Raw genomic sequence first — 22146 nt, 5'->3', positions numbered from 1 at the left:
CTTTTTAACTGGTTTTTAGCCAAATTTAGTGTGGCTGCACTCTAGGAAAACTATTTTTGGTGTACCCACAAACGCAAAACCCGGCCACACCCTTTTCGCCTCTGGGCACATTGTTCGCCTTTCGCACGCTTTTTTTACAGCGATTTTGCGTGTAAATTTCATCGTTAAAACGTAGAAAAACAGCAGAAACCATGGCGCAGTTCGACCTGACACGCATCAACTGTCAATATCTGGACAGGCATCTCACTTTCCCGCTGCTGGAGTTCTTGTGCGGCAAGGAGGTTAGAAAATTTGCAAGGCGGTGCTCCGCCAGTTGTCGTGTCACCAGATAGTACAATGTATATGTTTTTTCCGGTTCCTTGCAGATCTACAACCAACAGGAGCTGCTGGAGTACATCCTGGAGACGGTGAACAAGACCAACATGATTGATTACACCATGGATACGAGGAAGCGTCTCAATCTCAGCCAGGAGATGCCCGAGGAGCTGGTGCAGCGCAAGGCGGAGGTCCTGGCCACACTGAAGCAGCTCCAAAACGAAGTGGCACCCATCATGAAGGCCACCGACATCCTCAAAAACGGCGAGAGCATGAAGGACTCCAAGACTTTCGTCAATGCCCTGCAAAAGGATTACAACTTCAAGGTGGAGCATCTGGAGAGCGCCTACAAGTTGGCCAAGTATCTGTACGAGTGCGGCAACTACCAAGAATCCACTTCCTACCTCTACTTCTGCCTGATTGTCATGTCGCCCAACGACAAGGTGAGTAGACACTTCCATTATAGATGGGCTTTCAATTCATTGATTTCTCGAATCCCTGCAGAACTACCTGAACGTATTGTGGGGTAAGCTCGCTGCTGAAATCCTGACCCTTAACTGGAACACCGCTCTGGAGGATCTGACGCGCCTGCGTGACTACATCGACAGCGCCAACTTTAGCACAATTCAGGCCCTGCAGCAGCGCACCTGGCTTATCCACTGGTCCGTGCTGGTGTTCTTCAATCACCCCAAGGGACGCGACCTCATCATCGAGATGTTCCTGTACAAGCCCCTGTACTTGAATGCCATCCAGACCATGTGCCCACACATTATGCGCTACCTGGCCACCGCCGTGGTGATCAACCGCACGCGTCGCAATGCTCTGAAGGATCTGATCAAGGTGATCCAGCAGGAGTCCTACACTTACCGTGACCCCATCACCGAATTCCTGGAGTGCCTGTACGTCAACTTTGACTTTGAAGGCGCGCGTCTGAAGCTGCATGAGTGCCAGACCGTGATCCTGAACGACTTCTTCATCGTTGCCTGCTTGAACGAATTCGTGGAGGATGCCCGTTTGATGATCTTCGAGACCTTCTGCCGCATCCACCAGTGCATCACCATCAGTATGCTGGCTGACAAGCTGAACATGAAGCCCAATGAGGCCGAGTGCTGGATCGTCAATCTGATCCGTAATGCCCGTCTAAACGCCAAGATTGATTCGAAACTGGGTCATGTGGTGATGGGAACGCAGCCACTGAGTCCTTACCAGCAGCTGGTGGAGAAGATCGACTCGTTGTCGATGCGGTCGGAGCATTTAGCCGGTTTGATTGAGCGCAAGAGCAAGCAGAAGAACCAGGAATCGATCGACTCTTGGAAATACTACTAGGCGTTTGTCTGGCCCTCTATCCACACCACTAAATTAAGACACTTTGTACCCACATTCAATACCCGATGATTGCGCGCAATCGAGCGAATAAACCAACACCACTGTTCGCTCTATTCAACATTTAATTTTATTTCCATTGGAATCGATTTAAGTTGTGTGTTATACGAAAAACAATACAAGGCGGGAATTTTCAATTTCGCTAGCCTACAGAATGCAAACGTCCTCTTCCTAGTCCTAAAACTAGCTGCTTGTACCTACGAATTGGTGCTGGATTTGGATCTGACTCCTAATCACACGATTGATTGCTACCTCAACTTCTTCTTCACTACCAGCCAGGAACGCACTGGGAGATCCTGAAGGTGGACGATCCACTTCCGGGCGATAAGCAGCCACAATATGCCGTACACCACGCAGATGGCAGACTCCAGGTAATAGCCATCGAAGGCGATCTCGCACTTGCCCTCCGATGCTTCACAGCTCTGAAAGATGGAACGATATATATAAGGAATAGAAGAAGTACCATATTCAACTCACCTGCTGCTGCTCCTTCCCGAGACATTCGTTGGCAGGGTTGGTGGAGCATTGCTTCCAGGTTAGAACGTCGACCAACCACAGTATCACTGTGTTGGGCCAATTTCCACCCAGATTGCACAGAGTATTGAGGAAAGTCATGTATGTGCCTCCCACAGCGGGGTCCGAGATCTTGGCAAAGAAGGCCATGGCAGCCACGAACATGGAGTAGAGGAACACCTGGTAGATCGCATAGCTGGTGACCAACAAAACGTAGTAATAGATTGGGGGAGATCCTCCCTTGATAATGTACGGTGTGGCATAGGCGAAGAGAGTGGCCACCGAGGCCATGATAATGCGGTAGGGTATAGCTTTCAGGTAAACGTCCATGGGACGCGGTCCGTTGGTATAACGTCCCACCGCCAGCGGCAGGATGAGCTGCAGGGGAATCAGAGGTATGGCCAGCAATGCCAGCTTGTCCTTAGGCACTCCGGCGTCAATTAATTTTAGACTCGTTACCGCATCCGAAGCGGCAAAGGTTACTTTCACAGTCAGCAGGATAACAGCCAATATTTGAACGGGACGCTTGCGTACCATGTCCCACAGGATCTTGTAGCTCTGGTGGATGTTCAGCTCGTGCTCCTCTGTGTAGCGGGCATCCATGTGGGCATCCTCAATGTCGTTTTCTTTTTTGAAAACGGCAACCAATGTGGTGGCCACTATGAAGGTGATGCCCCAGAACCAGAGGAAACGAGGCAGCGTGATCATGCTCTCTTCCAGCGGCGAGTCCCTGAGGTAGGTGTTGCAGAAGTCCTTGGACTCCAGGGCAATGAACACTACGTAGCCCAGGAAGTAGCCAGCGGTCTGTCCGACACTATTGCAGGTGGAAGCGTAGCCCACATTGCATCGCTTCAGCATGGTCAACGCCCAGCCATCTACGGCAATGTCCTGGGTGGCGGCCAGGAAGTTAAGCAGGAAGAAGAGTAGCGTTAGAAGTGGCACATTCGGTTCCACGCCGTTCCCGCCGAGCCATTGATCCACATGCAGGGAGAGCAGCAACATGAAGGCACCCAACAAGTACTGCACCGGCACCAGCCAGGATTTCCTGCGGCCAAATCGTCGGATGTACAGGGAGTCCACGATGGGAGCCCAGAGAAGCTTTAAACTAAATGGCCAGTAGGCAAAGGAGAACTCTGCCTGCTGCTTGTAACTGGCTCCCCTGTTCTGCAGGAGCATGGGAATAGCGGCAATCAGGCCAATGGGTATACCCTGCAGTATATACAGAAACAGAAGTATGGCTATGTTTTGTCTGTCCCCCCGGATGTCTGGTTTTGGTTCATCTTTATGCAGAACTTCGGCTCTGGAGGACTCCTCAACCAGCAACTCGCGATCCCCATCGCTTCCTTCCTTCTTCCTCCGAATCGCCGACATTCTGAAGTCCTGTAAAGAGCTAATTATGAAATACACCTGCCACTTAATAAGGCCACCGCTCTCACCTGTTCCCCTAATCACCAAACGAAAAAAAAACAAACTAGGTCCACGTCACTCAATTCTTAAGCTTTTTTGTGAAATTCCCTAAAATTTTCGTTGTTGCTTTTAATTTTGAGGGGGTTACAGTGCCAGTCTTACATAAATCGAATCTGATTTTAGTTTAATTAAATCATTTTTGCCAGCTCAAGTTTTTTAGGCCGTGGCATATGTTTGTTGACGTTCCAAAATATTTATTGCAGCGGAATTGATAACACAATGCAGATGCAGCCACACTGATTTATCGAAATTCAAATCGATGGCGGGAGAAAAGCTCAAACCACTTGGGCTTTTCTTTTTAAATGCTTTGATTTAAATTAAAAAATGTTGTGAGGGGGGATAAAATATTTATTGATTTATACAGAATTTTACATTAAAAAAAAATACATATATACAATTATTTTTTGCGCAAGAAAAAATGGGTTAATATTCCATTGGGAGCACAAGCGTGATATTGCTATTTTTGGCAAAAATCTCCCTTGAAACAAGCCAGGCAGAAATATATGCGTGGTATATACACACGAGCCGCTCCAACTGCTTGGGTTGACTTTCCCAGTCCCGATAAGATACAAATGTATTTTTTTTTTTGCGTAACTGGAACACAAAGTACAGTGTAGGCCATGAAATCAGTACTTTAAAATCTTTTAAAAACTCAGATATCAGCTGGACGTGGAAGATTGGCAATAACAATATGTTGAGCAAACCAATTTAATGTTCATTAAACTCGATGGACCTATAAATTTGTCAAAAATTGTACTTACACAATAAAGACCCATCAAAATGCAGATATTCAAGGAAATCCCAGCATTTCCCACAAAAAAAAACACCGACACAATTGTTTTGCAGCTTTTGTTTTAATAATAAAGTGAATTACTGAGAGCATTTTGCTTACTTGCTTGGCGAACACATTCATATGTTTCGTTATAATTAAAAGTAATTACTGATACAGGCTCCAGCACCAGGCATCTCGAATAACAATTTCAATTTCCAAATACGTATCATTGTTCTTGTGGTTTTCGTTTTAATTAAAATAAAGACAAAACTGGTTTTTGCTTGCTCTCGCTCCTCTTCTAGAGGGAATATGCAATATTTTGTGACTGGGTTCTGTTCGATTTCTATCGTTAAGCTTAAATTCTAATTAAGGGTTCAATTGAAACTCTTCTGCAGGCTGGATGGAGGAGGGCAGGCTTGTTATTCTGTTTGTTCTGGTCTGGGCTTTCATTTACTTTCATCGTTTCATGGTTTACTGTTCAACTCTCTGTTTGTTTTTCATTTCGCTCATCTGGTGTGGCGTGCTCCAGCTCAATTAAATTTCGTGGAAGGCCGTTTAGCTTTTAACCGTGTTCTTCGCTTCCTGCCTACCGCTTTACTTGGCCGGCGATGATCCAAAGACCGGCTCCTCCCATTTGTGGTGCACCTCAGGCGTCAGGTTGCTAATCTGCACGTGCACCGCCTGGTGCTTCTCGTACTTGGGTGGAATGGCGCACAGACGGTATTTGACCTCATCCCCTGGCATGGGCACGTATTCTCCTTCGATGCTGTGAGGCGAAATCATATTTTTTATAAATTTAACTTAAGAGCCCCAAAGGTCGTATGCATTATTCATCACTTACTCGGAAACATGACAGAAAACGTCCTCGCCACCGGCGCTGGGTGTAATAAAGCCGTGTCCTTTGGTGCGGCTGAAGGATTTCACCACGCCGGTCACCATGGGGTTTTCCATTGCCCGAGCGGAGCTAATTTTTGTGAATTTCGTTTTTTTTTTTTGTTTTTTGGCGTTTGCGCGTGTTTTGGTTTAGCCAGAAATTTTATGAAGGGAATGGGAAGGTGCAGGAAGAAACAATTAAATCAATGTTAGATGGAGGAACATGGGCAAAGGCATAAAATCGTTTTGGGTGCTTATATTACAGGGACTTTAAGGAGCAATAAAAATTTAATTAATTATCATTAACCCAATTTGTAATAGACTGAATCAAGGACATAAATGGACATCAGATTATGCTCCTCTTATCCTTCATAGACCCCTTTTCAAACTACCACTGGCAAAGGGCCTAAATCGTTAGGTTCCGGGGCCAAAACCCTGGCGAGGATGGGGGGAGGTATAATTGGGGGCGGTAGGAGGACTTACGTCGAGGCCGTGCGTGTGCGCCGCGTTATGATGGGACTGGGTAGCTGCAGCGAGGCGTTCGGGCTGTGGCTATTGTGATGGAAGACCGGCGGCTTGGCGGTCAGCAGCTTCTCGGGCGTCCTTGGCTCGGCCATGGCTATTTTCTCTCTCTTTTCCCTTCCTCTCCTGGCACCAGTTAGTAGAAGCGGCTCTGCGCGTGTGTGCGTGTGGCGGCGTACAAATGACTGTGTGTGGGTGAGTGGACGGCAGCCAAGTCTGTTGAGTTCAAGGCCAAGGGAAGGGGGCATGTTGGGTTAGTCAGCCAGCAAATTGCGATGCGCTAATTTAGCTTTTTCAATGTAGCTTACCACGCAATTTCTCCCACTTCAATTAACACCTTTCGGATGATTTACCACTGGAACTTGAGCTTCCTGGGTCGGCTTTCACGCTTTCTCTCTCGCTCCTTGACACCCACACTGATGCAATCTTTAAACGGAAGGAGAAATGCCGGTCGGTCGCCTTGTTTTTATATAATTAACAACTTGATGGCTTTGAACTTTTTTCACAATAGAGCATTGGCTTTTACAACCTATTCGATAGAATGGTTTTACAAGTTTTCTGCGCGCTTTTAAAGGATTTAACTTTTTCAACGAATGGCGGCTGCGAAGGCGTCAAGACATTCAGAGTGACCGTTTCGATTTGGCCGAAAAAAGTACAAAGTTATCGGAGCAGAGCCAAACATCGATAGTTAGAATAATTCAACCTCAAGAAAATAACTTATAAAGGAATTAAATACAAATCAATAAATAAAACCATTTTTCTGCAAAACCATTTTAAACTAATTTTAAGTGTTACATTTAATATATTTATCGAATCTCAAACATCTGGCTACATTCGATCTTATTACTACTCACGACAATCACTAAGGCACATCTCTAAGAAGTTAAAATTTGAGCGTCTTTCTTTTAAAATTGTTTAAAACCATAATACGTGCGATAAAAAACCCAAGGTACATGTAATCTTTAAGACAATTTGGAACATGAGCGACAGAGGGAGCGCAGAGGTCGATGGAGATGTGGGGGACTCGTCGGACAGCCGTGACTCCGTTCAGCCCGTTGTGCGACATAGAAATAGGCAAAGAATTATCACCCAGGACGAGGCCTATATCACTCCCGCTAACAATGTAACGGACGGTGCTTCCGTTAGCTCCTTATCACCGGAACCCCCCGATTTTTTTGTTGATGAAGAATTGGCGGGATTAGCGCGCCCCTCACGATGGCCAAGAATACTCCTGCCGAACGAACCACCAGAAAATGCCGGAGAAGATGACGGTAGTTTCGTTTTTTCCGTATCACCGGAACCCCGAAGACGTCAATTCAATTTTTCGGTTGATGAAGAACTGGCGAGCTTAGCGCGCCCCACACGGAGGACAACAATGGTCCTGCGGAACCAACTGCGAGAAAATCCCAGAGAAGATGACGCAGCGGACGGTAGTTCAATTGACTCAGCCGAGTCGGTTGGATCTACAGACCAAGGAGGTAGTTCTGACGATATGCAGTTCATCGACCGACTGATATTTGAGGTCAGAGTGGCGAGAGCCTTGAATGAGATGGTACAGCCGCAATATCTAGAACCCTTAGAAGAGCAAAACGCTCTTCCTCCTGTGGAGGAGGACTCAAATGATAATCCCGATATTCAAGAGGTGCCTGACGCCGATTCAAACCCGCAGGAAGAGCCGCAACCTCCAATTGAAGCTCCAGCAGAGCCAAACATAGAAGATGCCGCTTCAAGACCAAGTACTCCGCGCGTTTCCCGCAGAGCTCAAGCACCGGAACCTGAGGTAATCTCGTTAGACTCTCCATCTCCGCCAAAAAAACGCAAGCGCCTGTCTACCGCGAACACAAGCCTGAAAAAGTCACCGGAGAACAAACCCCCCGCAAATCTTGACGATGAGGACGACGGCCTGACCTGTCCCATTTGCTTGGATTCATGGGAAATGAGTGGGGATCATCGATTAGTTTCTCTTCGGTGCGGTCACCTCTTCGGGGAAGCGTGCATTCGTCGATGGCTGAACGAGAGCCAACGCCAGTCCTCTGTTAAAGTGTGCCCCCAGTGCAAAACCAAAGCCAGTTATCGTGATATTCGACATCTGTATGCCAAGCGCATCCAAATGGTGGACACTGAGATAAAGGAGCAGCTGGAAATCGAACGCAGGCGTACACAAACCTTAACAACTGAACTGGCCACCGCCAAGCTGGCTCACACACTCACCTCCGAGAAGCTATTGGCTCTGCAAAGGGATTACGATCGGGTCAAGGAGCTTTTGAGGGCTGGAGGCAGTCGAGGAGCCTTTAGCAGCGATGGAGCCTGTGGTTCCAGTCAGGTGGGCCTAAATCAACTGGCCTCACACCGGCTTTATATGGAGAAGAACTTTGAAATTACCCGGGAACCAGGCTGCCGGGTGTTGCTATATTCCGCCAAGCACTCAATGCTAGTGGCTTCCCAAAAAAGTGCCCAAAACTTGTTCCCCGGCTATGGAGTGCGCTTCATTGACCCGCCAACTTTTAGACCGCTGCACTTTCTACACACCTCGGCTTTGCTGGTCCGGGATATTGCCTTTGGCGAGTCGCAGTACATGCTCACCGTGGCCAGCCGGGAGCCGAAGATCAAACTGTTTGACATCCGCTCACGACTGTGCTCATCCATGTTCACGGCACACGACAAGATGCTGTGGTCCTGTGCTCTGGACAGGAACGAGCGGGAGCACTTCCTGTATGGCGGAGATCTGCGCGGTGGAGTCTATATCTATGATACGCGCTTTCCGGAAACAATACTCAGCGAGTTTCAAGCTGAAGGTAAGAAGGACACGACGAACAAAATTTCAATAAATCCATTGTTTCCCCTTTTTCAGAGAACTTTAGTCCTGTGATACACATTGTTGCGGTGCCACCGAACAAGACTTTTCCCAGTGGTGGCTTCCTGGTCTGCCAGCTCACCGCACTGACCTTCTACGAGTATGAAGCCGCCAGTGAAGCTGCGGTCGCAACCCGGCTCAACGTGGAAGGACCCTTCCTATCAATGCAGTACGATTCCGCACTGGACACGTTGCTGATCTCTGCGAGATCCAACCCCAACGCGCCCCAGTCCCGGTTCATTCTCGGGAAGCTAGCCAAAATGGACAATACCCCAGTGTTGAAAGTGTTGGCCACAGTTTTCGGTTCGAAAGCCACACCAATCATGACACGACCGACCCAGCTGGGCGTTGAGGACAACACCCTGATTGTGGGCTACCTTCAGGACACGAAACAGTTGATGATGCACGATGTGCGACGAGAGGAGCGTGTTCAAACGATGCCTGTGAACGAAGTAATCTACGATATCTGTCCAGTGGCCACCCAGGCGGGATCCTACTTGGCCGCCCTCACCGACAACAAGTGTCGCGTCTACAAGGTCAACAGTTCAAAGCGATGATGCGAGCGCATGTGTGTGTTTTCCATGAAAACACCCAAAGATACTTTTGCTATTTGATTTCTGTGAAATGCTACATCGAGCTTAAGGATAGTTCATATTGTTATAAGTTTTCATATTTTCCATTTATTTTTAAACATCTTGCGTACAAGTTTTCTCTGAACATAAATTTAATGTACTTCATGTTCCGATTTTGATTCTGGATTTCAATTTTGAATGTTTGTCGTAGTCGGTTGTGATTAAGTTTTTGTAAAAAAAAAAACAATAGAAAATGTTGGTTCGATTAATAATATACATATAAAGCTATACAAAAATGTGTTATCCATACAATATCCTTTCTGTGTTTAAATACATATATATGCGCATTTATAGATGCCTCCTAAGTGAAGTTATTTTTTTGTGGGAATGAGCGAATAGATGAATAAATTCATTCCGGACAGTCTCTCGAAATGTTTTCAACATTTTTGTAATATTTGGAAAATTGCTCGTTCTCAAAGCGGCCATCTAACTAAGTCTAAATGAATTCGGTTTACTTCCTGGAGGAGTCCTTCAAGTCTTGAGTATTGTAAAAATTGTATCAAAAAACGTTAAATCGTTGGTCGTTTTGCTGGTTTTGTTTCTATTTTATATGTGGCCTGTGCTCCTACATATAGTTGTATATGGGTTTTATAGCATAGTTATTCGTATAGATTAGTGTTGTCGGGTAGTTGAAAGACGCAGATCTATACTTTTCAAGTATAATTTTGTATATTTTGTTGTGTTTTATTTGTGTTTTTTGTGTCTGTGTGTGATTTGTGTGTATTTATTAAAGTTAAGATTAGCAAATATACGTAATGTCGAGACGTATGGAGTCAGCTTACAGAACTTAAACTTAAACTGCAAGAGAACTAAATGTACAGTAATCCGATAGACATATCTTTATATATATATAAACACTAGATTCACTTAGGCTAAACTAAACTCGAAACGAAGTCGGGGGAAAAACGAAGATCTAGAACTAGCCAACTGAGGATTGGGAAACAGTCGCGATTTTCTCGAAATTTTCCAGAAGAACTTTCTCAAAAGAATATCAAAAGATTGAATGACAAATGCTATGACTCCCAGGACCTTTTTGGATCAGAAAACATCCAGGAGAACATGATTTGAAACACTGAAGTGAACGAGATCTTCAAAAAGGTTATAGTCTGTTAGTTAGACCAATCCTCAGTTGGGTATCGAAGGTTTAAAGATATCTTCAGCGATTGGGTGGCTAGGATTGGGGCTTCCTTAATCGACGCGCGCATATCGCGGCACTATATCCTTGCTGATCCAGTAGTTGCAGGGCTCAAAGTCCTCCTGCGATTGCGCATCCTGGCCCACATTGATGACCCGTCGCTGGGGCTCGAAGGTCTGCACCGTTCCATGGGATACATAGTAGTAGAAGAGCTGTTGCATGGCGGAAACAAAGCGACGCTGCTCCACAGTATGGGGCTCATAGCGTCCCAGAATGGCCTGAACATCGGCGTCCACGGTGGCCAGCTGATCCGGGCCCTCGCCTTGGGTGACCACGTAGAAGGGCACACTCACTTGCAGTCTCGCGTTGGTGAGCAGCGGGCAGACAGTGCGAATATCTGTGATGATGGACACCAGCGACGCATAGCTACTGGCGTTGTAGCGCTCGATCACCTCTTCCGTTAGTCCCATGGCACCGATTTGGGAGTTTGTCAGATAGGCACGCACCTCCTCGCGGGTCCAGTTGGCGTGCAATTCGCGCAGCTTCTCAGTGTGTGCTTCGTGGGCAGTGGCTCCCATAACGAGCCGGGGCTTGTCTGTCGGCTGATCCTTCTTCCACGACTCGGAAGGATGTTGGTAGAGAACATCACCATCGAGCACCAACCACTCGTGTCGCTGACCGCTGGCGTTGAATTCTGGGGGCTGGGGGATGTCGACGGGGAAGTGCAGCCAGGTGTCCGGAGTGGCAGCCCACAGTCGCTCGCTGGAGGCCTCGCGCAGGCAGTCAACATCAGCGCACTCCAAAGTGCCCATCAGCTGCTGGTTGAGATTCTCCGACACGCTCAGAGGCCTTCCGGGCAGGATAGCCGATCCAGATGAGGCCCACGCCCTGGTGTAGAGGTCCTTCACCTTGTTGGAGGTCACCAGGGTAGTAACAAGAGTGGCACCAGCGCGATGACCCAGCAATGTAACCGATTTCGGGTCGCCACCGAAGTTCGCAATGTTCAGCTTGATCCACTTGAGCACGGCAATGATGTCGGTCAGAGCATAGTTTCCGGAAGTGGGGGGACGAGTCTCCTTGGTCAGAGCATCCAGGGCGAGGAAGCCGAAGACACCCAGTCGGAAGTTGGGACGCACAAAGATGACGTCGTGGGAGCGAGAGTAGCGGGCCGATGGACGAAGAATGCCAGGCGACGGTCCGGCCAAGGATTCAGCTCCAATCAGGACCACCACAGGCAGGGGATTGGTGTAACGAACGTGTGGAGTGACCACATCCAGATACAGACAGTCCTCGTCGCCCACAGTAGTTCCGTTGCCCAGTCTCTGTGTGCACACCACGCTGCTGTTGTGGGTCTGCAAGGTATCGTTCCAGCAGCCATCGATGCTGTCCACCAGTTCGGCTGGTCGCCACCTCAAACCGTCTACCGGTGGCTTGGCATAGGGGATTCCACGGAAGGCAAAGGCTCCATCCTCCTTCACGCCCTCGACGGGTCCACAACTAGTCACAGCCACAATGAAGCGTCCCTCGCGCAGAGGAGGCGATGTCAGGGTCTCGTGGGTCAGGACATAGCCAATCACGGCCAGAAGGAGGACAAACAGCAGGATGCCGAAAACAATCAGGGCATCGTCCACACTGCACTTGTAGCCACGCAGGCGGGTCAAAAGGGGTACGGGTCTCTCACGTTCCTCCTCCTCGGCGGCCAGTTTCTGTTCAGCGGCCAGCTTCTCGTCCTTCAGATCGCTTTTGATCTCATCAGTGCCGTTGGTCTTGACCGGAGCACGATCCACAGTGTCCTGATCCTTGAGGGAATCGTCCAGGGTCTCCATGGATGCCAGGCCGGCCTTGCCCAGTCCCAATTCCACATCGTCGTTGTTCTTCTTTTTGGGAATCATGTTGGCAATGGGCAGTTTAATGGCGTTCAGGAGTCCCCTCTTGGGAGGCGCCTCGGCACCATCTTCTGCGGGAGCAGCTTCGGCAGTAGCTTCTAGAAGAAGGACAATGATTAGTAAGAGATCTAGAACCATCTCCGGATTTTCGGAAACTTACCCGACTTGGCATCAGCATCGCCATTGACCAGCTGCTTCTTCTCCTTTTCGGCAGCGGGTTTTCGCACAAAGAAGCTACGAAGACGTTCTCCCAGTCCGGGACGAGGTTTCTGCTCATCTTTTCCCGAGCTGGTGGCGGCATCACCATTGGCCTCCTTGTCCTTGTCCTCCTCCTTCTCTTTTTCGAGCAGCTCACCCTCGGCACCGTCTCCCTCCGCCTTGGGCTTGTTCTTCATGAAGAAGCCGGGCAGCTTGAGACCTCCGATGGGAATCTTCTTGGGCTTGACCTCGCGCTCCTCCTTGCTGATTTTTTTGTCATCACCTTCCGATGGCTTGGTACCATTCTCGGCCGGAATGTCGATGATCTCCTCACCGTTTCCGGGCTTTTGCGATTCACCTTCGATGGCTTTCTTTTCCGCCACCGGAGAGGATTTCTTGCCGGCGTTTGGGGATGCTGGCTTGGAGGTCTGTGGACTGGGACTCTTCTCCTTGGCATCGTCTTCCTTTTTGTCTAGCATTTTGTCGGTTTCCTTGGGCTCGTCCAATGCCTCCTGTTGGCTGGTTGTGGTCTCAGTTGGTGGGGTTTCCTTCTCCTCGAGTTCGCCCATCTTGTAGATAGTTCAAGATCGTTTAGAGAACTCTGTGAGAATTCTACAAATAAAAGAAGAAAAACACTTCCTTAGTATGAAGATTGGGAATTTCAGATGCTTTGCCAAGACAAACCTTGACTTAGTTCAGGGAATAACTATGTTACACTTTGGTTCTTGGTTTTTTTTAGTATTTTTAAGGATCTACGATCTAGGATCTATCACGATCGCTGGCTTAAATGCTTCTAGCTGCCGATGCCTGATGCAAGCGATTTATATACGACTGGGACCTCGAAGGATCTGCAGCTGATCCTGGCAAATGTCAAAGCCGGCTGCTCTGTCCTGCATTGTCCTTGCACAATCACTTAAGGGTTTTCCTTTCTATCTATCTCTTTCTTTGTTGCCTACCTGGCCTGAAAATCCTACCTGGAAAAGCGACCCATTCAGGTAGCACGCGGATATTTGCTCGAATTTCCATCCTGCCATCCTGCCGTATGGAGTTTTTTTTTCGGGGCGGGAAGACCGCAAATTTATAATCGAGACAGCTGCTATATGTGATCCAATCCCCGTTACAGATCCTTTTTAAGGTTTTCTTACAAATTCTTGGTCTTTGGTACGTGCGCCTGGTCACCTTTCTCACATCTCACGTTTTCGAGGGAAAAACACATCTCTTAATTGGCGAAAAACTATAAAATCAACGTGGAAAGCGGCCAAGGACATTTGCCAGGATCAGGATCATTAGCCTGAAACGCCGCTCGCAGCAGGCTACAGTAGCAAATCACGTCCAGGCTAATCGACCGCACCAGAAACAGCTAGAAGTCATGAGAAATTTTTGCTTTCTTTTTTTACAGAGTTTTTAAAATTAACTTTAAGTGACTTTTTTTGAGAAAGAGTAGGACATTATAATTGCATTAGGAAACGGCAGGATACGTGATCATTTAAAGGCCATTTAAGTTGGGAGACTCATTCTTTATAAAGAAGGTTCTCAAAGTTTCTTAAAAAATATTCTTCCTAAAGGAACTCAGATAGTTTCATTTAGTATCAATTTTGATTCAAAATTTTAGCTTCCAGTGTTTGATAATAAAAATGAAGTAAATATTCTAGAATCTAGACTATTCCCCCCTATGGATGCCATATTACAAGTCCATTACTTGTCACGCATGAAAGCCAATAGGGGCGACATGAAATATATGGCAAAGAAAAAAACTATGCCAAGTCGCGACCTCTGTCATGTAAATCAACCGAAATTCCATTATAATGTGAACTTTAAGTTCACATCCCATTGCGTGCCATAATCTGCCGTCATTATCAGTTCATTCCCTAGTTTTTCCCGCTTTCCACCGATTTGGTCAAATGGAAAAGTGTCAGGGCACGAGGAAGACACCAAACGAAACTATAGAAAGATCGAAAACTATAGCAACATGCCCCCGACAATGTTGCGTATCGAAAGTGAAAAGAGTGTCACACATGGCACTAAGAGTGGGCTGGAGTGGGTTGGCTGGCTGGGATGGGGTTGGGGTTGGGGACAGACGAGACGCATTGAAATCCAATTGAATCGGATTTCAGGGCATTAACAGGCCAGGAGGGAAACAGGGGAACCGGAGTGGAGATAAGTTGTCGTCTGGCCGAAGTGTAGACAAGTCATGGGGTCGTCTATATAAGCTTCCTTGTTGTTCTTGACGTACTAGTTGGAATCTATTCTATGTTATGCTGACAGCAGAAGCGGGTCAAAGTAATTACAGTTCACTGGAAATGGAGTATCTGCGGTCACTATCTCCGTTTGTGGATCTGTACAGTGCGTGTCAGGGCTGTAAAATGGGAGCACTAAAAAAATCTTGACAGGTTTTGGTCTTTAAAACGAGAATACGATGCTGCAGAGCTACCGACTAATTAAATCTTTATTTTCATCATAAAACTCTTTATAACTTGCTGATTCCAAGGAACTTTAGGCCTGCCTATAGGCAATATTGAAGTTGTGGTATCATATTTTAATATGATCCTTCTTATGATCCTTCATCACTTACAGCCTAGTTATAAACGATACATTCCTGTCTACGATCATTGTTAATTAGCTGAGAAATGTCTTTAAAATGTCTTTCCCATTGGGGGGTCAAACCAACAAAGTTGACGCACCCATAATGCCATGAAAAGCGTTTGAAAGGAAAAAAAACAGTTCCATGTTGTCAAGTCACGCAGTTTTCCCCACAACCTTCCGGCCTTTTGATTCTTTGCGGCATATGTGTGTTCGGTCTGTAATTTGTCTTGGCTCGTAAATTAAATCAAATTCGAAACTTGCGTTTGACATGCAATTCGGCTTACTTCTCATAGCCAATCTACATGCCCTCCCCCGGCTTTTTATCCATTATCCCCGAAAATTTTATTTTCATTTCATGGTGTTTTTTTTTTTGTTTTACTGCTGGGCAGGGAAATTGCCGTTAAAACATAAAAAAGTTACCACCACTTGTTAAGTAATATGGTAAGAGGACAGGGTACAGTACTACATGGGAGATAAGGTTCCATTTCATAAAGAATTTCTTAAAAAATATCTTGAATAATATTTTGTTTATTTAGTTTTTGTTCAAAACATGAAAATGCTTTTCAAACCATGGTTTCATATCCTACTTATATATTAGAATCTAATATATAATATATATATATATATATTATCTAATATATATCTAATAATTAGATTATCCTGGGACATGGAGCATTACTTTTCCTTCTACTAACTAACCACTAAAAGCCTCCTAGATTGTTGCTTGAGTTCAACTAATAAATTCTACTGAAATATCTCGTATCTGGAAACATGTCAAGAAACACTTTGAAATGCATAAAAATGCAATTGCTTTTGGACCTTTATTGTGGTTATAGGAGGGGCTGAAAAGCTCTTGGGGGAGATAGATAGATAGCTCCCCTGGATATAGACCTCTCCTAAAGCTTGATTCTTCAAAACTAACCTCTAAAAAGGGTATACTTTATTCGAAAGAAAACAGATTTTTAGACAAATAAAAACTTTAAATTTAATTATATTTTTTAAATACCTCTTGTTCCCCTGTTGAAACCCTAAAATAAGAGTTGCAACCATAATTTTTGTTACCAAACTAACGGCAGCCAAGCATGAAACGAAAATCGTCCCAAAAAATGACAAAATACTGGGGGAGATCTCAAAAAAAGGGCTACGAGAGGAAGGGGGAAACAGTAGCCGGAGGAAGGAGTGTGGGAGGCTTAACCGATCTGCGTCCTGTTATTATTTATTACACTTCCTGTGCCCTAACCTCGCACCCACCCAGGTCATCTTTCACCGCTTTTGACTCTAAGCCTGACAGAGGAAGTTTCAGCCACCCCTCGCCAGATGGCGTTGTACACGCTGCGTGCGTGCGAAGAGGTCGTAAGGTGTGAGGAGAGTTGGGGAGGAACACACTATTTTGACATGCACTTTCTAAAGTGTTTGTTGTGCCTGGTGTGTGGGTGCCGTTTATGCCCAATTAAACAGGATATTTGAACAATTTCAGGACACTCGTCGCAAGCGGACATTAAGATCGTCTGATAAAAAATAAGCGAACGCTTAAGCCCGCCACCGCAATTGTAGCTCATAATTACAGGTACGAGGAAATTTGTCTAGACAGTCCCGACAACAACAAAAAAAAACAACAAATGCACATAATTGCAATGCAATTTCGAGGCTCCAGCTCATTTCCCCCGCCTGAGAGTCCTGCAATCAGGGCTTGATTCAATAACCTCAGGCATAATAATTTTTCAATTTGCGCCTCCAATTTCCAGGTGAGGGCCAGGTGAGAGAGACCAAATGAGAAATCGCAAGACTTCTAACGAAGTCAATTTGTCATCCGGACGCCATGCTAATGGACTTCTGGAGGGGATTCTGGCCAACCTCCGCCTCCTATGTAGTTACAAGACCCGCCAACGGCTACTTTAAAATTACCTTTTAATATTTTGATCTAACAATTTATTATATCGTGGTTCAAGTTGGTTAATTTCATGGCAATTTATTCAAGTTGGCCAAGTGGGAGAATGGAGCATGATGGGCCACATATTCTCCAGGCAATCAAAAGAAGGGTGATTAATGATGAGATCTGACACGTGTTTCAAAAAATAAAATAGGGGGGGGGTCTGCTAGAGTGTACTCAACCATAAGATACACGTTAAAAAAAAATTCATAAAATTATAAGAATATTATTTTTCATTTATGAAAACTGAACCCCAAGTTCTGTTCAGTGCAGATGAGTTGAGGAAACCAGAAACCGCAAAACCCAAAGGTTTATGCACGTGCGATGTGAGTTTCCGCGCTGCCCTTCGCGCTTTGATGGATGATTATCTCCGGGGGCAGGTATAAAGCGGAAATTGGTAAACGAGCACATGAAGTCCCACAAACCTCAAAGGATCTCCGGACGGCGCTAAGGAAAGTGATGGGGAATAAGGGCATTTTTTGTGAATTTGTAATTATACTCGAGAGACAAACAACTTCAAAAGATGTGAAGTGGACAGCCTTGAATTCAAATATTTGTTAATACCCAATGACCTTTTTTTGGGCCTTTTTTTCAGATTTTATGACATGTTCTAGGCTCGGTATCCAAACGTCTAGACTCTAGACTTCTGTGTCTTTTTTTATTGCACAAGACTGTTTATAAAGATAAGCAAGATATCCTTCGAGATTAGAGGTCTGAGAGTTTCTAGAAAAACTAAACTTCACACAGAGCAATTGAGGTTGTCAGTGTAGTATTTATGAGACTGGGTTCTTGTAACCCTCATTAGTCAATTGTCAGCAGCCCTTGAGGGAACCGATCGCATCCCAGCACTTGACTCACTGATGGATTTACAATTTCCCAAAATGGAAACTAAATTTTGGTTTGTTGACCATGAACTCGGGATGGAACCCCTTTTTTTTTTGTTTGTTTGTCTGGGAGACTGGGGCACAAGTGTTGTTAATGTTTGGTATTCTTGGGGCCATTTCCTTCTCCATGTTTCCTCCTTAATTGTTGTTTACATTTCAAGTGAAAGCGGCAAACAACAATTTCCAATTGAAATGTAACGAAGAAGAAAACTTTTGATTATACTCCGACACATAGACATATTTTTGGGGTAAAGTGAGAAAATGAGATACTATGCCACACTCATCATCGTCATCAGCAACATCATCCTAATTGCTGGCGGCTTTGTCTTTTGAAAACTTGGCAAAACAATGAGGGAAGTTGGAAGTTGAGGCCCCTGCCTGTGGGTGGGGGGGGAGTTGCCTCAATAAATCTTTTTCCGAATGCAAATGTTGCGTCAGCTTGGCATCTTCACTTTTTTCACGTTTCTTTTTTTAAAGCCAAACTCCCCTCCTGGTCTTTTGTACTTCTGTTGCTTTTGTTGATGTTTTCCTGACTTTTTAGTTGGACGGGTCCCGGATTCCCCGGAAGTCGCTTTCTGGAGCATCCAACAGCTGCCAACTGGAACTTTCTTCTGAGATCTTCGGGATTTTGGATCTTTTTCCTATGTTAATTGCCAGCGCCTATTAATTCATCATTGAATTATTGTTTCCTGGTATCCCGTATCCCAACTCTAAAGATATTCTGTTTACGGAATCACTTTTTAGGGATTTATTTCAGCTGGCGTCTGCCTTTGCATACAAATGATCTGAAAGGGTCGCCGCTTGGTCTATTTTTGGAAGCCCCCCACCTATACTCTAATGTTGATAGATTGAAATATCTTCCGGATGGCGTTTGAGGATTAGCACACATTATGTTTATGAAATGTTCAAAAGGATTTGTCACGGCGGTGATTTATGTCAAATGGTTATGTTTTGCCTCGAATCCGCGACACGAGCTATTAGAAAAGGGGGGGCTGTCTGATCATTGACACGAGCCATTAGACCCCAAGATACATAGATATATGCGTTCTGGAGGGATTAGTGCAATGGAAACGTGAAGTGCCATTAATCTTATTAAGAGCTTGGAAAGAAAAATCGTTCCTCAAAGGTAATTTAAATTGTTTTGGTAACATTTTTCGAATTTAATGATGGGCTTTGAAATTCATTAGATGACTAAAGGATTATAGTGATTTATTTTTTATTTTGAGTTTGTTTCTAGAAACATTTCTTTAAAATACCCCCTAGGGTCGTGTAACTCTTCTCCCCCAAAAAAATCTTATTAAATTTGTACAATTCCCCAAACACTCGAATTTTGATCCTTACTTGTTTTTTTCGACAAATTTCCGAAAACACTACGTGTTGTTTTCCTTGCTGATGAAATGCGACAATTGGGAATAATCCGTGAATGTGAATCCGGAAAAACAGCGGGTGGGCATGTAGCAGACCGTGAAACGAATCCGATGTCCTTCCTGCAGGACACTTAGGTGTGTATAACACACGTACAGATTTTTTTTCTGATTTATTACGTTTTTTGTTGTTAACACTCTACCGCGACAGAGCAAAACAAAATGCACAAAAATAGATGCGGGTTTTTTAAAGATTTTTCTTTTTTTAAAACACTCACAATAGGAATAGAAAAACCTTATTCCTTGTTGGCTATTTTTTTTTTTGTTTTTGATTTTTTGCTATCTTTGTTTTCTTGTTTCTATTTTTGCGGCTTTCTTCGCGAGTCTGGTCGGTCGGCTAGTGGGTTGTGTTAAAGGACTGTGTGCGAACAGATACAAGATACAGATACAAAACGAACCGGAGCAGAGCAAAAAGCGTGCGGCGTCGGTCAGAGCGTGGCTCTAACTGATGCCGTCCTCTCTTATTGTCAGTTTCGTCCGCATATGCCGGCTCTGTTCGCTTGGCTTGCGAGAGAGAGAGAGAAATTTTAAATGTTGGTAGTACACTGGGAAAAATGTTTTTTAGAAGGAACTATTAGCAGTTGAAATGTTGGTAGTTTTAAATAATTTTGGTAGTTAGTTTGGTAATAGGTCGCCTATTAAGGCTATAAAATACCATTGACCATAGCATAGAATTTTACTAGTTTTCAGTATATATTTGAAAATTATGTTTATGAGTTAAATACTTTGTTTAAAAAATATTTAGATAATCAGTTAGATAATTTTGCTCATTTTACATAACATATACTTTAACGTGAATAAAAAATAAATTTAGGTGATGGTCTCTTATTTTTAATAACAGAATAAAATTTAATAATAAAAGAGCTTCTTTAGAATAAAGTTCGAAACCCATAAGATTCTAAAGCTTAGAATCTTAACCGGGCTTGTGTTAGTTTATACTATTTGGAATTTATATCTACTAAATAGATATTTTAAAATTAAAATATAAAAAAAAAAATTAAATTAAAATATATTCCATATTCCTATGAATTAAATACATAATATTAAAAAAAACATATTTTTGAGTTTTTTTGTTCTGTGCCCTTACATTAAATTATGAAATTCAACATCCAATTTTTTCTCCCCACTGTATACAAAATTTTAAATACTTATTATAATTTTTTCCAGTGCACGGAGAGAGCCCGCATAAGGGTGGCGCGCAGAGTAAAAGCAGCGCACTATCGCTGCACTCTCTCCAGGCATAATGTTCTCCGTTCTCCTTGTTTGGTTGTACAGTAAATGCAAAATATTCTATTACCCGATTGTGTTTTTTTGTTTTCTGCCCAACAGAACCATGGGATCTGGGGATTTGGGCTTGGGTTTTGGTTTTTATTTTGTTCTGGGTCCTGCAGGACGAGTTCTAGAACTGGTTGCCAAATGGCAAGTGTTGAAACGCAGTTTATAGCACCGAAACATCTGGCAGATGTAGGGACTTTCCAAGTCCTGATGCGTCATTACAGGACTCTAACCCTTTCCTGTATATCGTAGCCTACCTCCCACCACCCCGTATTTTTAAAAAGAGGGTTCATACAGCTCCCTACCCCTGAGAAAGGAAAGTTTTTTCGATGATTTTTCACATCAACTTTATCACAAAAGGAACAGTATTGCGAAGCAAATATGATTAACAAGGATATTCCAAAGGAAATCCGGAATTTTCAGGAATTTTCCATTGCGAGTCGAGGGATGCAAACTCTTTAAAAAAAAAGAATGGTATCTTAGAAAGACAGTGAATTCTACAGATGTTTTTTGAATGATTGGAGCAGAACCAGCAGGACGACACGTGCTGGGAATGGATTAGTGATCCTTCCTTCAGCTCTCTCCTTCCCCAACGATCGAGGGACCCCAACTACATGCCCACATGTCAACAACTTTCACGCCCAGAACTATGAGGGTTCCCTATTTAATTATGGAGCTACTGAAGCATTTCATTAGACATGATGTTAGGCGACATCTGCTCCGGAAAAGGCCACAAATGTCGAAGGGAAACTGGAATGGAAAATAAAGGTAGCATCGAGTTACGTTATATAGTTTGACGCATGCCTGTCACGTATCGGAGAAGGATCAAAAAACCGATCGGATCGCATCGGATCTCATTATCATTTTGAGGGGAAACCCGCAAAAATATGTTGAACGCATTGGGAAGTGGCACAGGAAGTGGAGAAATGAACACATGTTCCTGTCTTGTAGTCTTATATGTGTGTGGGTTGTTCAGCGAAATAATTAACAAGTTTAATTTAAATTTGAGTCATTTCGCGTGGGCGGGGTGGAACAGGAAACCAGAGAGGGGTAACCCAAAAAACGAAATCGAAGCCTTTAAGGAGTTCCTCTTGATTTTCGTGAGGAGTCTTTTTGGAGGACTAGCCCACAGAATGTAATTCAATCATTCGATGATTCGGTTACAATATGTCCGGTAAACCCCAAAAAGCCGCTTAATGTTTGAGCTCAATTATATGGCTTTTTGTGAGTGGGGTGTGGGTGTGGGTGTGCTTAGTCCTCCTCCTCCACCTCCGTCTCTAACACATAAACGCCTCAAAGTCGACTACAAATAGCGAACAAGGAAGTTGGCAGGACCCCGGAATCATAAAAATTCGTCTTGTTTTTTGTAGCCCCGTTGCAAATTATGTTCGGACATAAAAAAAGGAACTTTTTTTTTTTGCGGCCCACCACTGCAACCCACCCACTTTGTCTGCGGGCAACCGCAAAAGTTACTGTTTTATTTACTCAACTAAAGCGGAG

At 44.6% G+C, this 22146-nt stretch overlaps 5 protein-coding genes across 6 annotated transcripts; 2 read left to right on the top strand and 3 right to left on the bottom strand.

Annotated features, from left to right (window-relative positions):
* The first annotated feature begins 79 nt into the window (after positions 1 to 79).
* On the top strand, positions 80 to 1754 carry eIF3e (eukaryotic translation initiation factor 3 subunit e). Its single transcript, XM_017232185.3, has 3 exons — positions 80 to 281; positions 366 to 758; positions 820 to 1754. The coding sequence occupies exons 1-3, from the start codon at positions 192 to 194 to the stop codon at positions 1639 to 1641; spliced, it is 1305 nt and encodes a 434-aa protein (XP_017087674.1). The 5' UTR covers positions 80 to 191; the 3' UTR covers positions 1642 to 1754.
* On the bottom strand, positions 1746 to 3867 carry LOC108119151 (acetyl-coenzyme A transporter 1). The gene is made up of 4 exons (XM_017232184.3): positions 3781 to 3867; positions 3648 to 3726; positions 2176 to 3591; positions 1746 to 2120 (listed from the first exon to the last, which is right to left on the bottom strand). Exons 3-4 carry the CDS (start codon positions 3580 to 3582, stop codon positions 1947 to 1949), a joined length of 1581 nt encoding a protein of 526 aa, XP_017087673.2. The 5' UTR covers positions 3583 to 3591; positions 3648 to 3726; positions 3781 to 3867; the 3' UTR covers positions 1746 to 1946.
* A 646-nt stretch (positions 3868 to 4513) lies between these two features.
* On the bottom strand, positions 4514 to 6496 carry LOC108119039 (cold shock domain-containing protein CG9705). Its single transcript, XM_017231999.3, has 4 exons — positions 6154 to 6496; positions 5807 to 6061; positions 5292 to 5414; positions 4514 to 5216 (listed from the first exon to the last, which is right to left on the bottom strand). The coding sequence occupies exons 2-4, from the start codon at positions 5938 to 5940 to the stop codon at positions 5045 to 5047; spliced, it is 429 nt and encodes a 142-aa protein (XP_017087488.1). The 5' UTR covers positions 5941 to 6061; positions 6154 to 6496; the 3' UTR covers positions 4514 to 5044.
* A 185-nt stretch (positions 6497 to 6681) lies between these two features.
* mus302 (mutagen-sensitive 302) lies at positions 6682 to 9444 on the top strand. The gene is made up of 2 exons (XM_017232143.3): positions 6682 to 8640; positions 8697 to 9444. Exons 1-2 carry the CDS (start codon positions 6825 to 6827, stop codon positions 9254 to 9256), a joined length of 2376 nt encoding a protein of 791 aa, XP_017087632.2. The 5' UTR covers positions 6682 to 6824; the 3' UTR covers positions 9257 to 9444.
* A 580-nt stretch (positions 9445 to 10024) lies between these two features.
* Positions 10025 to 19575, bottom strand: Nrt (Neurotactin). 2 transcript variants are annotated; one of them, XM_017232139.3, is made up of 3 exons: positions 19289 to 19575; positions 12513 to 13162; positions 10025 to 12450 (listed from the first exon to the last, which is right to left on the bottom strand). In XM_017232139.3, the coding sequence occupies exons 2-3, from the start codon at positions 13117 to 13119 to the stop codon at positions 10520 to 10522; spliced, it is 2538 nt and encodes an 845-aa protein (XP_017087628.1). In that variant the 5' UTR covers positions 13120 to 13162; positions 19289 to 19575; the 3' UTR covers positions 10025 to 10519. The 2 variants fall into 2 exon arrangements, with proteins under 2 accessions (XP_017087628.1, XP_070135513.1); XM_070279412.1 differs by lacking the exon at positions 19289 to 19575 and adding an exon at positions 13235 to 13342.
* Between the last annotated feature and the right edge of the window lie 2571 nt (positions 19576 to 22146).

Source organism: Drosophila bipectinata, chromosome 3L, assembly GCF_030179905.1.
Source record: "Drosophila bipectinata strain 14024-0381.07 chromosome 3L, DbipHiC1v2, whole genome shotgun sequence".
Classification (NCBI taxonomy): Eukaryota; Metazoa; Arthropoda; class Insecta; order Diptera; family Drosophilidae; genus Drosophila; species Drosophila bipectinata.
Note: the sequence above shows the minus strand (reverse complement) of the source record. Positions and strands in the feature narration are given on the sequence as shown.